The sequence below is a fragment of the Labrus mixtus genome, chromosome 2, assembly GCF_963584025.1.
Source record: "Labrus mixtus chromosome 2, fLabMix1.1, whole genome shotgun sequence".
NCBI classification, from domain to species: domain Eukaryota; kingdom Metazoa; phylum Chordata; class Actinopteri; order Labriformes; family Labridae; genus Labrus; species Labrus mixtus.
Window position 1 is genome coordinate 11,912,713 of NC_083613.1, and position 17,821 is coordinate 11,930,533.

At 46.4% G+C, this 17,821-nt stretch overlaps 1 protein-coding gene across 1 annotated transcript in view; it reads right to left on the bottom strand.

Annotated features, from left to right (window-relative positions):
* The window catches only part of LOC132985193 (adhesion G protein-coupled receptor E5), a 16,405-nt gene extending 24 nt beyond the window's left edge, over nt 1–16,381 (bottom strand). Inside the window, exons 1-17 of the mRNA XM_061052438.1 lie at nt 16,006–16,381; nt 12,620–12,694; nt 12,100–12,249; nt 11,161–11,289; nt 10,275–10,418; nt 9,551–9,600; nt 9,326–9,436; nt 9,039–9,192; nt 8,840–8,959; nt 8,550–8,746; nt 8,292–8,459; nt 7,394–7,588; nt 5,413–5,630; nt 5,180–5,338; nt 2,609–2,777; nt 2,413–2,514; nt 1–1,475 (exon numbers count right to left, since the gene is read on the bottom strand). The exon at nt 1–1,475 is cut by the window's left edge and continues 24 nt beyond it. Of these exons, the coding sequence (XP_060908421.1) occupies nt 1,434–1,475; nt 2,413–2,514; nt 2,609–2,777; nt 5,180–5,338; nt 5,413–5,630; nt 7,394–7,588; nt 8,292–8,459; nt 8,550–8,746; nt 8,840–8,959; nt 9,039–9,192; nt 9,326–9,436; nt 9,551–9,600; nt 10,275–10,418; nt 11,161–11,289; nt 12,100–12,249; nt 12,620–12,694; nt 16,006–16,036 (2,214 nt within the window). The 5' untranslated portion in view covers nt 16,037–16,381 and the 3' untranslated portion in view covers nt 1–1,433. The remainder of the gene's footprint in view (nt 1,476–2,412; nt 2,515–2,608; nt 2,778–5,179; nt 5,339–5,412; nt 5,631–7,393; nt 7,589–8,291; nt 8,460–8,549; nt 8,747–8,839; nt 8,960–9,038; nt 9,193–9,325; nt 9,437–9,550; nt 9,601–10,274; nt 10,419–11,160; nt 11,290–12,099; nt 12,250–12,619; nt 12,695–16,005) is intronic.
* Between the last annotated feature and the right edge of the window lie 1,440 nt (nt 16,382–17,821).

Genomic DNA, 17,821 nt, shown 5'->3' on the forward strand with positions numbered 1-17,821 from the left:
GCACAGGTTTTTATTTCCTTCAGTCTTTTTTGATCTGCAAACTATCCATCACTAAATACATCTTTATGAGTCAGAACCTTCAGAAACACCAGGCCTGTAAAGGGACCGGGTCTAACATTGTGCTTCTATTAGAAGTTTTACGGTAAAAAACAAACTAATGTTCTAAACTCCCGTGTGATTTCATACTTTATATCCCTGAGCACTGGGTGTTAGTCGAGGCTTAAATAGATTCCATAAACAGAGTTTGAAAGCAGGAAGCTGTATGTTTATCTGAAGGGAGGCTCTGTGTTTGTTTGTTGGGCGGGATCTGTTTTCTTTCTGATGATGTCATCAAAATGCATCTCTATAAATATGAGTCAGATATCAGATTTAAAAAACATCTACACGTGATTGGTCTTTTGTTTAAACAGAAGAAATGACATGATGGTAACGCCATGACACGACGTAACGCCATGACACGACCTGACACTAGATGACGGTAACAACATGATATGGCGTTGACGGCATGACGGTAACATGAGGAACACTGAAGTCGCCATCTCTTTAACTGATAACAGAAAACATCCACTGTTATCTTTAATACAGCACAGACTGTCTCCCACATTATGTACACATTGAAGTCCTTATGAAAAATAAATAATCAATACGAGTATCACTTTGGATCGCTCTAATACAGCTTATATGAGGATTGTGATATTCTACAATTAATTTATCAGACGCTTTCATCCGAAGAGACGAACATCTGAGAGTAAAAAACAAACAAGTAGAGAGAGAGGAAGAAAAAACATCAGGAAGTGCAAACAAACTGTCCGAGCGGACACACAGGTACTGACAGGAAGTGACCAGAGACAGAGCACAGGTACTGACAGGAAGTGACCAGAGACAGAGCACAGGTACTGACAGGAAGTGACCAGAGACAGAGCACAGGTACTGACAGGAAGTGACCAGAGGCAGAGCACAGGTGCAGATAGGAAGTGCAAACAAACAGCTTTAAGTCTGATCAGACACAGATATGATTTGAATGAACCAAAAACAAACATGAAATATTTCACTTGACGAGGTGCTATGAGACGTGTGCGACTTGTTGTCTGCGCCCATAAAGTTATTTTACTTCAAGAGGTGTATTAACCCTTCAGGATTACTTCAAGCTCAGTCCTGTTCAATCAGACATGATGCACTATAAGACTCTATCAGTGAGAAACACATTTAACAAACTCTGTTTCCCTCAAGCACTTCAATCGTCGACAACTTTAGAGGATTTAGCTTCATGGTTTTTGAGCTGTCAAACATTCTTACTTTCATTTGTAGCTTTAAAGTGACAAATAAACTTCAAACTGATTTCTTGTCTTTCCCTCTGAAGGGACATGAATTTAAAGATGGAGGCTAACTGAGCCCAGGAAGGTTAAAGGGGGTCTTTGGTGGAGAGAAGAGCTTCAGATTTGGGACTCTCCTGTGTGCTGCCCACTGCCAGAAGCCTACAAGAAGAAGAAGACAGGTATTAGACAGAGTGCTGTATGGTAGAGTTTGAAGGGCTCTACTGACTTTCTAATAGAATCACAGTCACACTAAATCATGTTCTTTCAGAGTACACTGTTAAAGGACACTCAGACAATGATGAGTATTTTCTTTGTTCTGGTCTCAGACCCTGCAGGAGGTTTTCAGACTGGAACCTCCACACCAGTCTTAAACATGTGAAAATGATTGAAATAGAAGATCAATTCAACATCATTCAAGTCTCCATGAAACCGGACTGAGAGAGTCTCTAACGGCTGTTTCTAACTGAAACAGGAGAGAGCCAATCACAAGAGAGAAGGCGGGACATCATGTTCCACAAAGCTTTTTAATTAGTCCAAAAAAAACAAGTATTCGCTGCTGATTGCAGGACGAGTCATCCGACATTTGAAGAGTAGAAATGTAGATGTATGTAGAAATACTCAGAAGAAGATTTCCTTCAATATATTTGTCAGATCAAAGAATGTTGAACGCTGGACTCCTTCAGCACTTTCTTTATATTTCATTATAATTATTATTCTGTGTTTTATAATCTACTCTCCCTCACTCTATTTAACAGGTCTGTTTTTTTAACTGTCCAGTGTCCTCCCTCTCTCTCTCCCTCTCTCTCTCTCTCTCTCTCTATCGCATGCATCCTGTTCTCCTTTTATTGATGTTTCTGTCTCGCTCTGATTGGACCAGGACAGCGTTTCTCTCCCTTGTATGCTCAGAGTTTTTTCATGGAGGTGACAATAAAATAAATCTTGGATTAAAACGAGGAACATGTTTCATTTCATGGAGACTTAAAAAGAAGTAATGGAGTAAACATAACTCACCTTAAACTAACTGATGCATTTACATCAACCTCCACTAATCATTGGATCTTTATTAAAGCTGAGAGTCAGGTGACTTTCTGCTCACCTGTGACTGACTACTGGATGGATTTGTACTGCTGAAGTCTGAGTATCTCTTCTTCTGTGATGTGCAGATACAGGACAGGAAATGGGCGTACTCCTCTCTCACCTGCAGAGGGCAGCAAACATCAGGAATAAATATTTTGTAATGCAATCCACTGTGATGACTCAGGAACACACACACACACCTGTTTCTATCTTACCTGTTTGGACAGCAGACAATGCATGATGAAGACCAGCGCTCCCTGCAGGCTGTTCAGAATAGTGAAGACATAAGCTACCACTATGGGGCCCTCTTCAAACAGGAAGGCCCCGAAGACCCACATCAGACCCAGTATGCACATCTGGGCGATCGCGGTCACTGTGAATGCTCTGCAGAGGGAAAGGGAGGACCGGGGTGTGGGGGGGGAGGGTAGTGGTCAGAGAAAGGGCAACAGATAGAGAATGTAAGGAGAGATTAACATGTGCCTCAGACGATGACTCAGTTACCAGAGCAGACTCTTAGAGGAGCAGGGACTCTGAGACTCTTAGAGGAGCAGGGACTCTTAGACTCTTAGAGGAGCAGGGACTCTTAGAGGAGCAGGGGCTCTTAGAGTCTGATGAGGAGCAGGGACTCTAAGAGGAGCAGGGGCTCTTAGAGTCTGACGAGGACCCGTGACTCTTAAGAGTCTGATGAGGAGCAGGGACTTTTAGAGTCTGATGAGGAGCAGGGACTCTTAGAGGAGCAGGGACTCTTAGAGTCTGACGAGGAGCAGGGACTCTTAGACTCTTAGAGGAGCGGGGACTCTTAGAGGAGCAGGGGCTCTTAGAGGACCAGGGACTCTTAGAGTCTGATGAGGAGCAGGGACTCTTAGAGGAGCAGGGACTCTTAGAGTCTGATGAGGAGCAGGGACTCTTAGAGGAGCAGGGACTCTTAGAGGAGCAGGGACTCTTAGAGGAGCAGGGACTCTTAGAGTCTGACGAGGAGCAGGGACTCTTAGAGGAGCAAGGTCTCTTAGAGGAGCATGGACTCTTAGAGTCTGATGAGGAGCAGGGACTCTTAGAGTCTGACGAGGAGCAGGGACTCTTAGAGGAGCAGGGATTCTTAGAGGAGCAGGGACTCTTAGAGTCTGATGAGGAGCAGGGACTCTTAGAGTCTGACGAGGAGCAGGGACTCTTAGACTCTTAGAGGAGCAGGGACTCTTAGTGTCTGATGAGGAGCAGGGACTCTTAGTGTCTGATGAGGAGCAGGGATTCTTAGTGTCTGATGAGGAGCAGGGACTCTTAGAGGAGCAGGGACTCTTAGAGTCTGACGAGGAGCAGGGACTCTTAGACTCTTAGAGGAGCGGGGACTCTTAGAGGAGCAGGGGCTCTTAGAGGACCAGGGACTCTTAGAGTCTGATGAGGAGCAGGGACTCTTAGAGGAACAGGGACTCTTAGACTCTTAGAGGAGCGGGGACTCTTAGAGGAGCAGGGGCTCTTAGAGGACCAGGAACTCTTAGAGTCTGATGAGGAGCAGGGATTCTTAGAGGAACAGGGACTCTTAGAGTCTGATGAGGAGCAGGGACTCTTAGAGTCTGATGAGGAGCAGGGACTCTTAGACTCTTAGAGGAGCAGGGACTCTTAGAGTCTGACGAGGAGCAGGGACTCTTAGACTCTTAGAGGAGCAGGGGCTCTTAGAGGAGCAGGGACTCTTAGAGTCTGATGAGGAGCAGGGACTCTTAGAGGAACAGGGACTCTTAGAGTCTGACGAGGAGCAGGGACTCTTAGAGGACCAGGGACTCTTAGAGTCTGATGAGGAGCAGGGACTCTTAGAGGAGCATGGACTCTTAGAGTCTGATGAGGAGCAGGGACTCTTAGACTCTTAGAGGAGCAGGGACTCTTAGAGTCTGACGAGGAGCAGGGACTCGTAGACTCTTAGAGGAGCAGGGATTCTTAGTGTCTGATGAGGAGCATGGACTCTTAGAGTCTGATGAGGAGCAGGGACTCTTAGAGGAGCAGGGACTCTTAGAGTCTGATGAGGAGCAGGGATTCTTAGTGTCTGATGAGGAGCAGGGACTCTTAGAGGAGCAGGGACTCTTAGAGTCTGATGCTTTATGAACTAATTTTTGTCTATTGATGGTGAAGAAGTGGTTAATAAAAGACACACTGTTTTAAAAACCGCTCTCAGGAAATGTTCTCATCTTTGACCTCTTAGGTTGTTTATTTATTTTCCCATGAACAACTCTAATCATGATTCACGCTGAGATAAAGAAGAGATTTAAAACGTTATGAGATCAGAACGATGGAATATGGATCTTCAGAATCAGAAGCTGTTCATATCTAGATCACATCAGGAGGACTGCCCCGGAGAAATCCTGCTGAAGTGAGAACGGGACACGATCACTGACTGAAACCTTTTGATTATTTGATTATATTTGATCAGCAGCAAATCTGCTCTTAGTTTGAGTCTTCCCAGGACTAACTGAAGGTCACTGATGGTGATTGCTGGATCATAGATGGATTGTTTTCATTCCAGCTCAAACTTATTTGACATGTTTATACAGTTTAAACTATTAAAGCATGGGCGGCAGTAAGAAAAAGAAGTTGGGCACAAATTCCCATCATTAGAAATCAGTGTGGCGACTATGAAAACATTCTGCACATTCTTCTCTCGTTCTTTCCATCCATGCTTTTCTCCTGAAGCGAGCGCCGTCTGGCCAACATGTGTTCCAGCTGAGTGTTTGTTTGAAGGTCGGCCCAGGGTCACTCCAGTATTACTACATCACATGAACCTCAAGCACACATGGACTGACCTGACTTTGTGCAGCTTGGAGAGGTCAGGGTTGAGGCTGGAGAACTTCTGAGCGAGCTTCCAGACGGTGATGATGAAGAAGAAGATGTTGAGGATGATGATGAGACACACAGGGCCGAAGAAGCTCCAGATGAGGCCGTCATTCAGAGACAGCCAGCAGCTGTTAGCAAGAAGGAAACACATGGTCATGATCACATAACAGCAGCTCTGAGGAGTAATGTAGTAAACACTCACTGCTGGTCAGTGCCGTATCCCGCAGGCCGAATGATGGCTGACAGGATGAGGATCACCAGAGGGGCCCCGTAACCAGCCATGAATAAGTAGAGGGGCCGGATGGTGGCGTTGAACACCAGGACCACCATACGGTACAGCTGCACCCCCTCTAACAGCATCCAGGTAAACACTCCCAGGAAGAAGAAATGAAGCATGGCTGCAACCAACCTGCAGCCACCCTGCAAATTAAACGACCGCGAGAAGAAAGAGTCAAGCTGAGGTCAGGACAAGACAACGCGTTCAATATGAAACGTCTTCAGAAACACCCGAGAGTCAAACTTTACTTATTCTTATTTATTTACTTGTTTATTTTTGACAGGGACAGTGTACAGCCAATTAGCTGTACCAGAGTTAGCTATAAGCTACATCTGTAGTCCCTGGGCAGGAGACAGAGACAACGTTTCTGTGAAGAAACAAAACATACACTAACAACATCTTCACAACAGTAAGATAGTACACAACCACTGAACAATGGCATTACACTAGTCCACAGTGAAATTCATACATTATATTAAAACAATAATAGGCTAAGAGCACTTGACTTTAAAAACTACACAAAAAAAAAACACCGCTATACGGCAACATACTGTATATCTCCAATGCACCACAACAACAAAGCCATAATAACATACTGTATCAATACGCTACAACATTATCAAACATAGTTCATGAAAAAGTGTTTATGTGTGATGAGGACACGATTGAGTTGATTTGAGCCATGATTTGATTTTAAATTTAAATTCAGCTACGGCACTCTCTGATTTTAGCCGGTATGGAGTTCCAAAAATGTGTAGCTCTAATAGAGACGGCTGATTTGCCAAACTCAGAGGATCTGTGCTGTATAACACAATCCCTTCTGTTGGCGCTCCTAATTGTTCTTCCCCCATCTGCACGCGGTGATATGAACTAATAATTAATAACTTTATACACTAGACAAGCATCAGCAAGACCCACAACATTGTCAAAGGTTAGGAGGTTATACCTCTGAATGATGTTACAGTAGTGGTAACTTGTTGGCTTTTTGTCCAGTGCCTTGAGTATTTGCTTGTACAGGGTTTGGAGAGGGGCGAGTCTTGTTTTACCTGCTTGCGACCAGCTTGTGATACAATATGACATGTGTGAGAAAATCATTGAGTGCACATATAGCTGCATTAATGGGTAACTGGTTTCGGATAAACCTGAAGTTCCTTAGGTTAAATTTTATAGTGTTACACAGTTGTTTCACATGTTTCTTAAAAGACAGTTGCGAGTGTATTAGGATTCCTAGGTATTTATAATGTGAGACTGTCTGTATCCTTTCACCTTTCATCCTTTAGTCATGTTAGAAAAGTTACACTAAAATCCTGAAACACTGGGGGGTGATGTGTGAGATCAAATGGAGGATTTTTCCACCCGGACTTTACCCAGAATGCCTCCTGCCAGCCGCCTGCTACGATGTCTGCGTAAACACAGCCGCTCATATTCAGGAACATTTACAGCGTGGCACTGAGAGGATTATATCGTCTGCTTCTTACTCGATGTTCTTTACCTCTCATTGGTTCATTCAGTGAATATATTAAAATACACATTGTGATGACTGAAATGTTGAAATGAAGCCAAAGTTCCCCAAAGCAGAACCTCTTTCCATCAGTGGTTAAGATCCGGGTACAACATCTGGGGTTCATTCACAACCAGGAAGTCCAAACAAACACCCAATGAGGTCACATTGTTCTAATCCTCCTTCTTCTTCTTCTGGGTCTGAAAATGTTTATTTGTCGTCGTTGTTTGCCTCACAATAACCGCCTATGTCTTCATCTTCCATGTGGCAGGAAGTGGTACAGAGGTTACAGCACGCTCTGACGTCAATGTGTAACCTTCTCTTATTAACTATGCTCTCCTTTGCGGCGTGCAAACAGGAACACCCATGTAAATAACTTTCCCATTAAAGTAACCACAGTCATACCTCAGGTTTGGTTTGTGAGATGCCCGCCAGAAAGACGAGGTCGGCCATGAAGAGGCAGACACACAGGTGCAGGTGGATGGTGGTTCGAGTCCCTTGTATGGAGCGGCAGAACTTGAAGGTGAGGATGCAGAGGAGGAGACTCAGCAGGGACACGGTCAGTCCCATCTTAGTGATCAGGAGGAGCCCGAAGGTGTGCTGTGAGGAGGAGACACATCAGGAGGTTTAATCTGTGTACTGACATGTGAAGGAGAGAGGAAGACGTTTACAGACATATTCATCATGTGAAGGCCAACGTAACAGAATGATTAATGTCTTTATTTGTAATAATTCCTCAGTAAAACAGGAGGTCCACTAGTTTCACTCCTCAGGTCTCTCTCTCCCTCCCTCTCTCTCTCTCTCTCCTCTCTCCTCTCTCTCTCTCTGTCTAAGCCAATCTCTAACATCCGGCAGGTAGGCTAGCTTATCATGCTAACAGGACCTGCTGCGTAACGACAGGTGGGCTAGCTTATCTTGCTAACGGGACCTGCTGCGTAACGACAGGCGGGCTAGCTTACCATGCTAACGGGACCTGCTGCGTAACGACAGGTAGGCTAGCTTACCATGCTAACAGGACCTGCTGCGTAACGACAGGTGGGCTAGCTTACCATGCTAACAGGACCTGCTGCGTAACGACAGGTAGGCTAGCTTATCATGCTAACGGGACCTGCTGCGTAACGACAGGCAGGCTAGCTTACCATGCTAACGGGACCTGCTGCGTAACGACTGGTAGGCTAGCTTATCTTGCTAACAGGACCTCATTAAACAAGGAGTCTTGGTTCAGATATTTCAGCCTGTCATGCTTCAGTAAGATGAATCTATTCTGCAGTTCTTAATGGTGCGAGTGTGTTCATGTTCTTACCTTCATATCGTAGCGTGCCATTAGCACCGCGAAGCTGCTCAGATGTTCACATGAACACACTGTGTGTGTGCTGTTTGACTGCTGCTGATAGCAACCATGTGTGGACCAGGCTCCTCCCTCAGTCCAGAACGCACAGACGAAGCTGACATCAGGAGACTTCTCTGTGTCCTGCACAAAGAACCAAAGCGTTATCATGAAAGCCTCTATCGTCGAGTCATGCTAACGTTGATCTGAGACACGGAGGGAAGGGGGGGCTACCAGATGTCTCAGGGTGATGTTGACTGGGCTGCTCAGATTCTGGGGGGCGGGGTTAGACACAACAACTGAGACGACTCTGGAGAAGATCTGAAAGGAGGGATCCACACCGTCTTTTTCATATCCTGAGAGCTTCTCAAAGGACCCGTTTATGGTCTTCTCAAGGTTCTTATAGGTCAACAGCGCCGCCATAGCGTAACCTGTAAAAGAAGAGGAGAAGGACGAGGCATGAAGTCAAAGGATGTAGAGGAACGCTTGTCAAAGAGAAGAAATGAGACGATGAAGAGATGTACCAGGGTACGATCCTGTCCCTGCTGCTGTCATCCAGTCAGTGTCTAGACGAGTGTTCTCATTGGTCAGATGGATGGATCCCGTGGGTGGAGTCTGTCCTCTTTGCACCGCGACCTCCACCTCTATTTGGACAGATATTTCACATTTAACACTTGAACTTGTGAAAGTACAGAATGCAGACTGAGCTCTGGACTCGGTCACCTGTCATGCTGGTCTCTATCTTAGTGTGGTTTCCTTTGAGCTGTGGACCGATGACCCTGACGGAGTTCTCCACCGCGTCGAGCAGCCCGCTCACGGCCTCGCTGGTGTCCAGGTGATGAGGAGACAAGATGGCGTCAGTCGCTGTGAAGAGTTTCTGTAAGAGTAGCAGAAACAGGAGGCAGGAAATGAAGACCCCGATGTGTGTGTGTGTGTGTGTGTGTGTGTGTGTGTGTGTGTGTGTGTGTGTGTGTGTGTGTGTGTGTGTGTGTGTGTGTGTCTGCCTGGACCTGCAGCAGCTCCTCTCCATCAGCCTTCCCTCCACTCGCAGTAGTCGGGTTGGAAAGAGCCAAACAGCTGTTCCTCATCATGGACAAAATGTCTGCCAGGCCTCCGAGCGACTGAGAGACAGAGAATAACTGTTCAGCTCTCTCTCTCTAAAGGTCAAACATGATGAACTGTACAGGGCCTAAGGCTTGACCCAGTACATTAAGGAACAGGTGTGAAGAGTTTACCTGAGCGTGTGAGGTCGTACTGTCGGGACTGAAGGTGTCACAGTCCAGCTCTAAATGAGACAGAGACCGTGAGAACATGTGAATATCAAACACACCTCACATCGATGTATGGCGTGGAGTCTGCACAGGAAGTAGATTAAAGTCAGAGCGAGTCTCAAAGTAGAGAGGAAACAGAACTGGACCATGAAGCTCCAGCTTCAGAGCGGCTTCATGCACGCCATTAAGACCCTCACCTGAGCTGCAGACCCTCAACTGAGCTGCAGACCCTCACCTGAGCAGCAGACCCTCAGACCCTCACCTGAGCTGCAGACCCTCACCTGAGCTGCAGACCCTAACCTGAGCTGCAGACCCTGAACTGAGCTGCAGACCCTCACCTGAGCTGCAGACCCTCAACTGAGCTGCAGACCCTCAACTGAGCTGCAGACCCTCACCTGAGCTGCAGACCCTCACCTGAGCAGCAGACCCTCAACTGAGCAGCAGTCCCTCACCTGAACAGTAGACCCTCACCTGAGCAGCAGACCCTCAACTGAGCAGCAGTCCCTCACCTGAGCTGCAGACCCTCACCTGAGCTGCAGACCCTCACCTGAACAGCAGACCCTCACCTGAGCTGCAGACCCTCAACTGAGCAGCAGACCCTCAGACCCTCACCTGAGCTGCAGACCCTCACCTGAACAGCAGACCCTCACCTGAGCAGAAGACCCTCACCTGAGCTGCAGACCCTCACCTGAGCACGGCGTCCTCTCATTGTTATAGTTGGTGAATCCTTTGGGACACTTGCACCAGAAGCTCCCCTCGGTGTTCCTGCAGGTCCCCTCTGCTCCACAGATGATTTCTCCTCTCCTCTCAGCTTCATTGCACTCGTTAATATCTGAGAGAAAGAAAAGAAGATCACATCGATGATCACATCGATTTAACAAGACGTACCGACAATGAACCTGATGTCAGCGAGTGACGGAAGACGGTCGCTCAGTTTGAGAAATTAGCTAAACTGAAGGGGGAAGCGGGGGCAGCGATAGACTAGCAGTTATGTTGCACACCCCATGTAGGCTGAAGTTGTCCTAGCAGTGGGCATGGGTTTAAATCCAAGCTTGGCCCTTTGCTGCATGTCAACCCACTCTCTCTCCCCACAACATGTTTCTCTCTTCAGGTGTCCTGCCAATAAAAAGGTCCAAAAAGTCACGTTTAAAGCAGCGGGGAGCAGCTGATTGTTCTGAGTTTGTATTCAGAGTTTAGAATGATAATCATTGACTCATGAGCTCTTGACAGGCAGCTTTTCATTGGAGGAAGCTGTGAGCTCTAGGATGTTTCTAAAGTTTGCCTCTTGCCCATTGGTCCAGAGGAGCTGCTGCTAGCATGCATTGTGCTAGCGTGCGTTAGCTTGCAGTGTAGGTACAAGCAGTAAAAGTTCACACTACGTCCTGCAGGGGGCGGAGCTTCTGGGGGGGATGAGCCAGTTTGAATGTTTACAAACATTTCTACTGCCTCCTCCTTTAATGCCAGAGAGCATCACTGATGTAACGAGCACAGACACACCTGCCTGAAGGACGGTGGAGGTGTGTTTCCTGATATCAGCTCGACAGTTAAAATCGGCAAACGTAAACACGACTCACCCACGCAGCTTCCAGCGCTGCTCGAGTATCTGCTGTAACCAGGAAGGCAGGTGCAGTTGTAGCCCCCAATCGTGTTCCTGCAGTACGCAACTGGACCACATTTGTTAGTATCGAGGCACTCGTTGATATCTGACAAAGGAAAGAGACAAGATGAGTGCAGTGTGTCCATAGAGACACACCTGTAACACACACACATCTGTAACACACCTGTAACACACCTGTAACACACACACACACACACACACACACCTGTAACACACCTGTTACACACACACACACACATCTGTGGCACACCTGTAACACACACACACACACCTGTAACACACCTGTTACACACACACACACACACACACACACACACACACCTGTAACACACCTGTTACACACACACACACACACCTGTTACACACACATCTGTAACACACCTGTAACACACAAACACACCTGTAACACACCTGTTACATACACACACACACAGACACCTGTAACACACCTGTAACACACCTGTTACATCCACACACACACACACACACCTGTAACACACCTGTTACACACACACATCTGTAACACACCTGTAACAGACACACACACCTGTAACACACCTGTTACATACACAGACACACACACCTGTAACACACCTGTTACATACACACACACACACACACACACACACACCTGTTACACACACACACATCTGTAACACACCTGTAACACACAAACACACCTGTAACACACCTGTTACATACACACACACACACACACACACCTGTAACACACCTGTTACATACACACACACACACACACCTGTAACACATCTGTTACATACACACACACACACACACATACATACACCTGTTACATACACACACACCTGTCACACACGCCCCACCCACACACACACACCTGTAACACACACACACCTGTAACACACACACTGACCTTGGCACTGCCCGCTGAGTCCCGTGAAGTTGGCCGCCCCCCTCGTGTTCTTGTATCCCTCCAAACACTGACAGTAGAAGCTTCCCAGAGTGTTGAAGCACTTTGTGTGTTTCCCACATTGATCTGTGTTTTCTGTGCACTCGTTCTCATCTGCAGGTCAAAGGTCAAACACAACAACAACAACATGTCACTATGACACATTTACAGACTTCTATATGGTGCTGATATCATGGATATTTGTAGTAATAATGTATAAATATATATATGTATGAATATAGTTGAAGGAGAATCCTCGGCTGCCTGTTTCCTGCGCTCCGTCTAAAGAATGCCAGGTGATCGGACCGTCACCTGGTTTCTGTTTTGTCATTTAGTGAATATGTTCAGAAGGTTTCATGTTTAAATTTTTTATTTTCACTTTTAACATGAGAAAATGTCAAGGTCAGGTCAAGTCTTCATTAAGAGGTATTTCATATCGTTTCTGGAGCAGCCGTCCTAATGAACCGCTCAGATGGAGACTTACCCACACACTGACGACCTTCATAGATGAAACCCAGCTGACAGTCAGAGACACAAGTGTGCAGCAAACAAAGCAAACCTGAAGAGAGAGAGAGAGAGCGATAAAAAGAGAGAGAGAGGCAGAGAGAGAGAGAGAGAGAGAGAGAGAGAGTGGGTTCAGTGGCTTGCTCAAGGGCACCTCGGCAGTACTCAGGAAGTGCCCTGACAAGTGACTTGAACCGGCAACCCTCCAGTTCCCAACCCAAGTCCCTAGAGACTGAGCTACTGCCGCCCCACAAACATGTCAATCTCAAAACAGGCAAAGAGGTGGGGCTTAAGCCTCCTGGCAAACAGCTACAACTGGACCTGTTCCACGGTCCACGTCAGTCACGCCAAGATTACAAAAATGTTTTAAAACTTAAAGGCGAAGCATGATCCAATCAGATGAGTTATTAAAACATACATACACTGTAAAGTACCAACAAAGAAAAAACTTAAGTAGACCAAGACCACGTCTGGAGCGAGGCTGTGAACACATTTATTCACCTGTAAAAACCAGCGTTTTAAAAATGGGGCCTAATGGGAGGTGCTAGGCTTTTGAAGGCAGCCTCCAGTGGACGCTCGAGGAACTGCAGTTTTTGCACTTATTACCCCCTAGTGTCCAACACAAGAAGTGCATGTCTTTACAGATGGATAGAAACCTGAGGCTATGAGGGAGGGGCTTATTCTCTCTTTTTTAACAAACTGATAAAGAGGATGAGTTTCAGATTCACAAAGAGTTAAAAATAGACAAAGTTTTTTATAATCACAAACTCTTTAATCAACATTGACTGAATCAACGGGAATAACCTGTTAGCTCGTTAACAGCCTGTTAGCTCAGCTAGCACGCGATATACGATCGGCGATCACAGAGATTCCCACAGGAATGAACAGACTTCCTGCTGACCTCCGTACACAAAGAGGCATCAGGGTGTTTGTGCCGCTCATCAAACAGCAACATAAACAAGAGAGCGGATCGTAGCGTGCAGGTTTCTTACTCTAACAGGTTCTCTAGTCTGAAGCTTTTTATTGACACGTCTCACTCTCACTGAGGGGAAGCATGCAGCCAGTCAGCACACACCAACAGCTACGGTTAACCAACGTCATGGCAACACTAAAAACATCACAACAGCAACAGAAACTGCTCTGACCACAGCGGCAGCAGCAGCAGTTTCCGGTCCATCAATCAGTTCTGCTCTGGGAGTTACCGTCTCCTATCGAGGTTTAACTTAGCCCTCAGATCTCCAGAACCCCAAACGAAGGAGGCGTAGTGACTAAACATCTTTGTGTGTCTGAACAGCAAACACAGACCCTAACAAGGCGACTGCTCCTCGGTTAGTCGTCTTTAGAATCAACCTGCCGTCCTCTAGTAAAGACATGAACTCAGTTTTCTTTCTGTTGTTTCCACCTGGGTAACATGTTCAACTCACGTTCAACTCACTGTGTCTCTCTGTAACCACGAGTTCCTCTTGTCCATATTATACAATGAGACACTCTCATCGCTCCAATCATCAGTTAAATAAACAGATGTGAAAATGAGGTTTCCACTCTTGCCTCACGTGTTGCATGTTTCCTCTTTTATGCTCTTTTTATTCCCTGTTTCCAAACGCAGCTGTCACATGATGACACCTCTCCACAGACACGTGTCGGTCTCTTTTTGACTCTCATGAAGGAAACAGCGCCCCCCCGACTCAAAGTGTGAGCACTGCGTTTCCCTCACAATGAGTCCTCTGTTGTTGTGTGACAGAGCTCCCACACTAACTCCACTTTAGGAGAAGCAGTGAGTGTGACTTTAAGACTTCATAACAGGAGAACATGAAGAGACAAAGAGAGACTCTGTGCAGCTGACTCTAACCCAAAGTGCTGAATCAAAGATTTTGTCTGTCTCACTTTTCTTTATAATAGATTTACTTCCTGTCTGACTTACTTCCTTTAGTTGAGTACGTTCACCTCCAAACATACATTAACCACTTATTATGTTATGATGGTTAAAGTCACTGTTGTGGTGGTTATGATGGTGATTAGGGATGACCCGATACCAGTATTCGGCATCGGTCCGATGCCACCTTTAAGTACTCATACTCGTACTTGTAAAACTATGCGGATACAACGGCACCGATACCACTTTACGGCTGGCGTGCACCTCTTTTCAGTTGAGCGGGTAGACGGAGAGAAGCGAGATGTTAGCGGTGTGGAGATATTTCAGCATAAACGATGACGACAAAAGAAGAGCAGACTGTAAACTTTGCACGGAGTGTAGCTGACGAGGTGTCAGTCGGATGTAAAATTGTTGGACATTTTACGCATTCGGCATTAGCCTACTCCCGCCTGGAAGACATTCAGCTGCAGCTCAACCAGCCCGTAAGAAGACTCCAACAAGACGTGCAGACGCGCTGGAATAGCACGTACTACATCCTACAGTCTCTCACCGAGCAGAAGCGGGCTCTGGGAATATTTGGCTCCGAATATGAACTCCCCGACAATCTTACAGCGCACCAGTGGACACTTCTGGAAAAAAATGTGCCTGTTTTGGCTCCGTTTGAGGAGTTAACCCGAAAAGTGAGCTCGTCTGATGATTTAGCATCAGATGTAATTCCTGCTGTGACCGTGTTTCAGAGACTTTTGACCAAAGAAACAGACGCAGATCAGGGCATTAAGTACTCGTAACGGTACTCGGTATCGGTGAGTACCCAAATGTAAGTACTTGTACTTGTGTACTTGGTTTGCAAAAAAGTGGTATCGGTGCATCTCTAATGGTGATGATGGTTATGATGGTTATGGTGGTTATGATGGTTATGGTGGTTATGGTGGTAACGGTGGTTATGGTGGTTATGGTGGTAATGGTGGTTATGGTGGTTATGGTGGTTATTGTGGTAATGGTGGTTATGGTGGTTATGGTGGTAATGGTGGTTATGATGGTTATGGTGGTAATGGTGGTTATGGTGGTAACGGTGGTAACGGTGGTTACGGTGGTAATGGTGGTTATGGTGGTAATGGTGGTTATGGTGGTAATGGTGGTTATGGTGGTAATGGTGGTTATGGTGGTTATGGTGGTAATGGTGGTTATGGTGGTAATGGTGGTTATGGTGGTAATGGTGGTAATGGTGGTTATGGTGGTTATGATGGTTATGGTGGTTTAAGTCAGCGTTATGATGGTTATGATGGTTTAAGTCACCGTTATGATGGTTATAGTGGTTATTCTGATCTATAAGTAAAATAGTTGTAAAATAAGTTTTGTGTCTGACTGAAACAAAAAGTCATATATTCTGAACAATGACACAATTACTAAACTTCCCCGTACATCTGCTTTTATCTTATTTTTCTCATTCATCACACACACACAAACACACATTGATTCATTCATGGACTTACCGAGAATGAGCAGCTCCTTCTTTGGCGCCATGACGTCAGAAACAAATAATCCGTGAGTAGTCGATGATTTTTGACCTAAACGGTGACTCAGCTGTAAACTGTGAAAGTTCGTTCTGTATCTATAGATCGTTGAAATGAGAGTTTACATCCACACAGCAAAGGTTGTTTTTAATGTTCAGACTTCCTGAAGTCCCACGTGGATCAAATCCTTAGAATTGAAAAAGGAAGAAAATATCGTGTGTGTCAGGAAAGTAACTGTGAACCTTCACCAGCTTCGTCCTCCCTCCTCCGATTCAGACTCTCACTCTGAGCACGCCTCGCTCGCCCACTTGAATCCCCTCCCTCTCTCTCTCTCTCTCTCCCTCTCTCTCTCCCTCTCTCTCGGTCTCTCTCTCTCTCTCTCTCTCGGTCTCTCTCCCTCTCTCTCTCCCTCTCTCTTTCTCCCTCTCTCTCGGTCTCTCTCTCTCGCTCTCTCTCTCTCTCTCTCTCTCTCTCTCTCTTATCCGTGTGGCCTTGTCTCTCTCTCGTCACTCTTTCTCACTTTGTTTCTTTCACTCCATAACTTTGCAGATGAGCACATTTCTCTCACTGACACCGTATCACATTACTCGAACTAACCCCCCCCCCCCCCCCCCCCCCCCCCCCCCTGTCCACGCCGTCTTTCACATTTCCCTGTTACGCTCCAGTGGGCTCTGTTTCAGAAGCTATTCACGACCCTCTCATGAGACACAGAGAGAGAGAGAGAGAGACAGAGAGAGAGGAGGAGGGAGCAGAGAGAGAGAGAGAGAGGAGGGGGGAGCAGAGAGAGAGAGAGAGGAGGGGGGAGCAGAGAGAGAGAGAGAGAGAGACCGATGAGAAACGTTCAATCTAAACAGCTGCTGTTCTACTGAACTTTTGCCAGTAAGTAATCTTATATCCGCTCCCTTTCTCCTGCTCTCCATCTCCTCCTGTTGTTCAGCCCTTAACCCAGATTCAGACAGACTGTCTGTGTTTTCTCAAACCCCCCCCCCCACAGTTAAAGAAAGACTGAATGGATGCAGGATCACCTCTAAAGTCCAATCTTCTACAAGATCCCCAGAATCATCAGACGGTTTATATGAAACCATTAAAGCAAAATAACCCACACATGGAAATACTTTCATTAAGTTAGGGCTATGGTTCAACAAGCACCAACCAATCAGCACGCTTAATCAAAGTGAGAATCTGTGAGGTCACTGTGGTCACAGTGTCGGGTTACTTTGGTTTCTTGGTTTCTGAACCAGTCGAGCTAAAAACCAAAAGCTTCCTCAGGTGTTTGAAACGTCACCAACGAGCCTCAGACGTCCCTCAGCCCCCGACATCATGTGAAACCGTTAGTTTGGTTTCATTTTCTCATTTCATTTTAAAATGATTCTCAGATGGAGGTCTAGCTGTCAGTTTAGGGTTCTGTTTGGTGTTACAGGGTCCTCAGACCACCCTCTTTTACATCAGAGCTGGTCCTCAGTGATGGTCTCAGGGCCCAGGAGGGGGCGCTGTACTTTAGTTGTGAAGCTACGATTGAGCAACAACTGTTGCATAGAGAGGACAAGAGGACACTGAGTTTATCCACTTCTGATGCAGGGAGGAGGAGGAGGAGGAAGAGGAGGAGGGGGAGTAGGAGGAAGATGAGGAGGAGGGGGAGGAGGAGGAGGAACAGGAGGAGGAAGATGAGGAGGAGGGGGAGGAGGAGGAAGATGAGGAGGAGGGGGAGGAGAAGGAGGAAGAAGAGGAGGAGGAGGAGGAGGTGGAAGACAGTGTGTGCACATTAGGTTACTGACAGTGAGAGGAGTAAACAAAC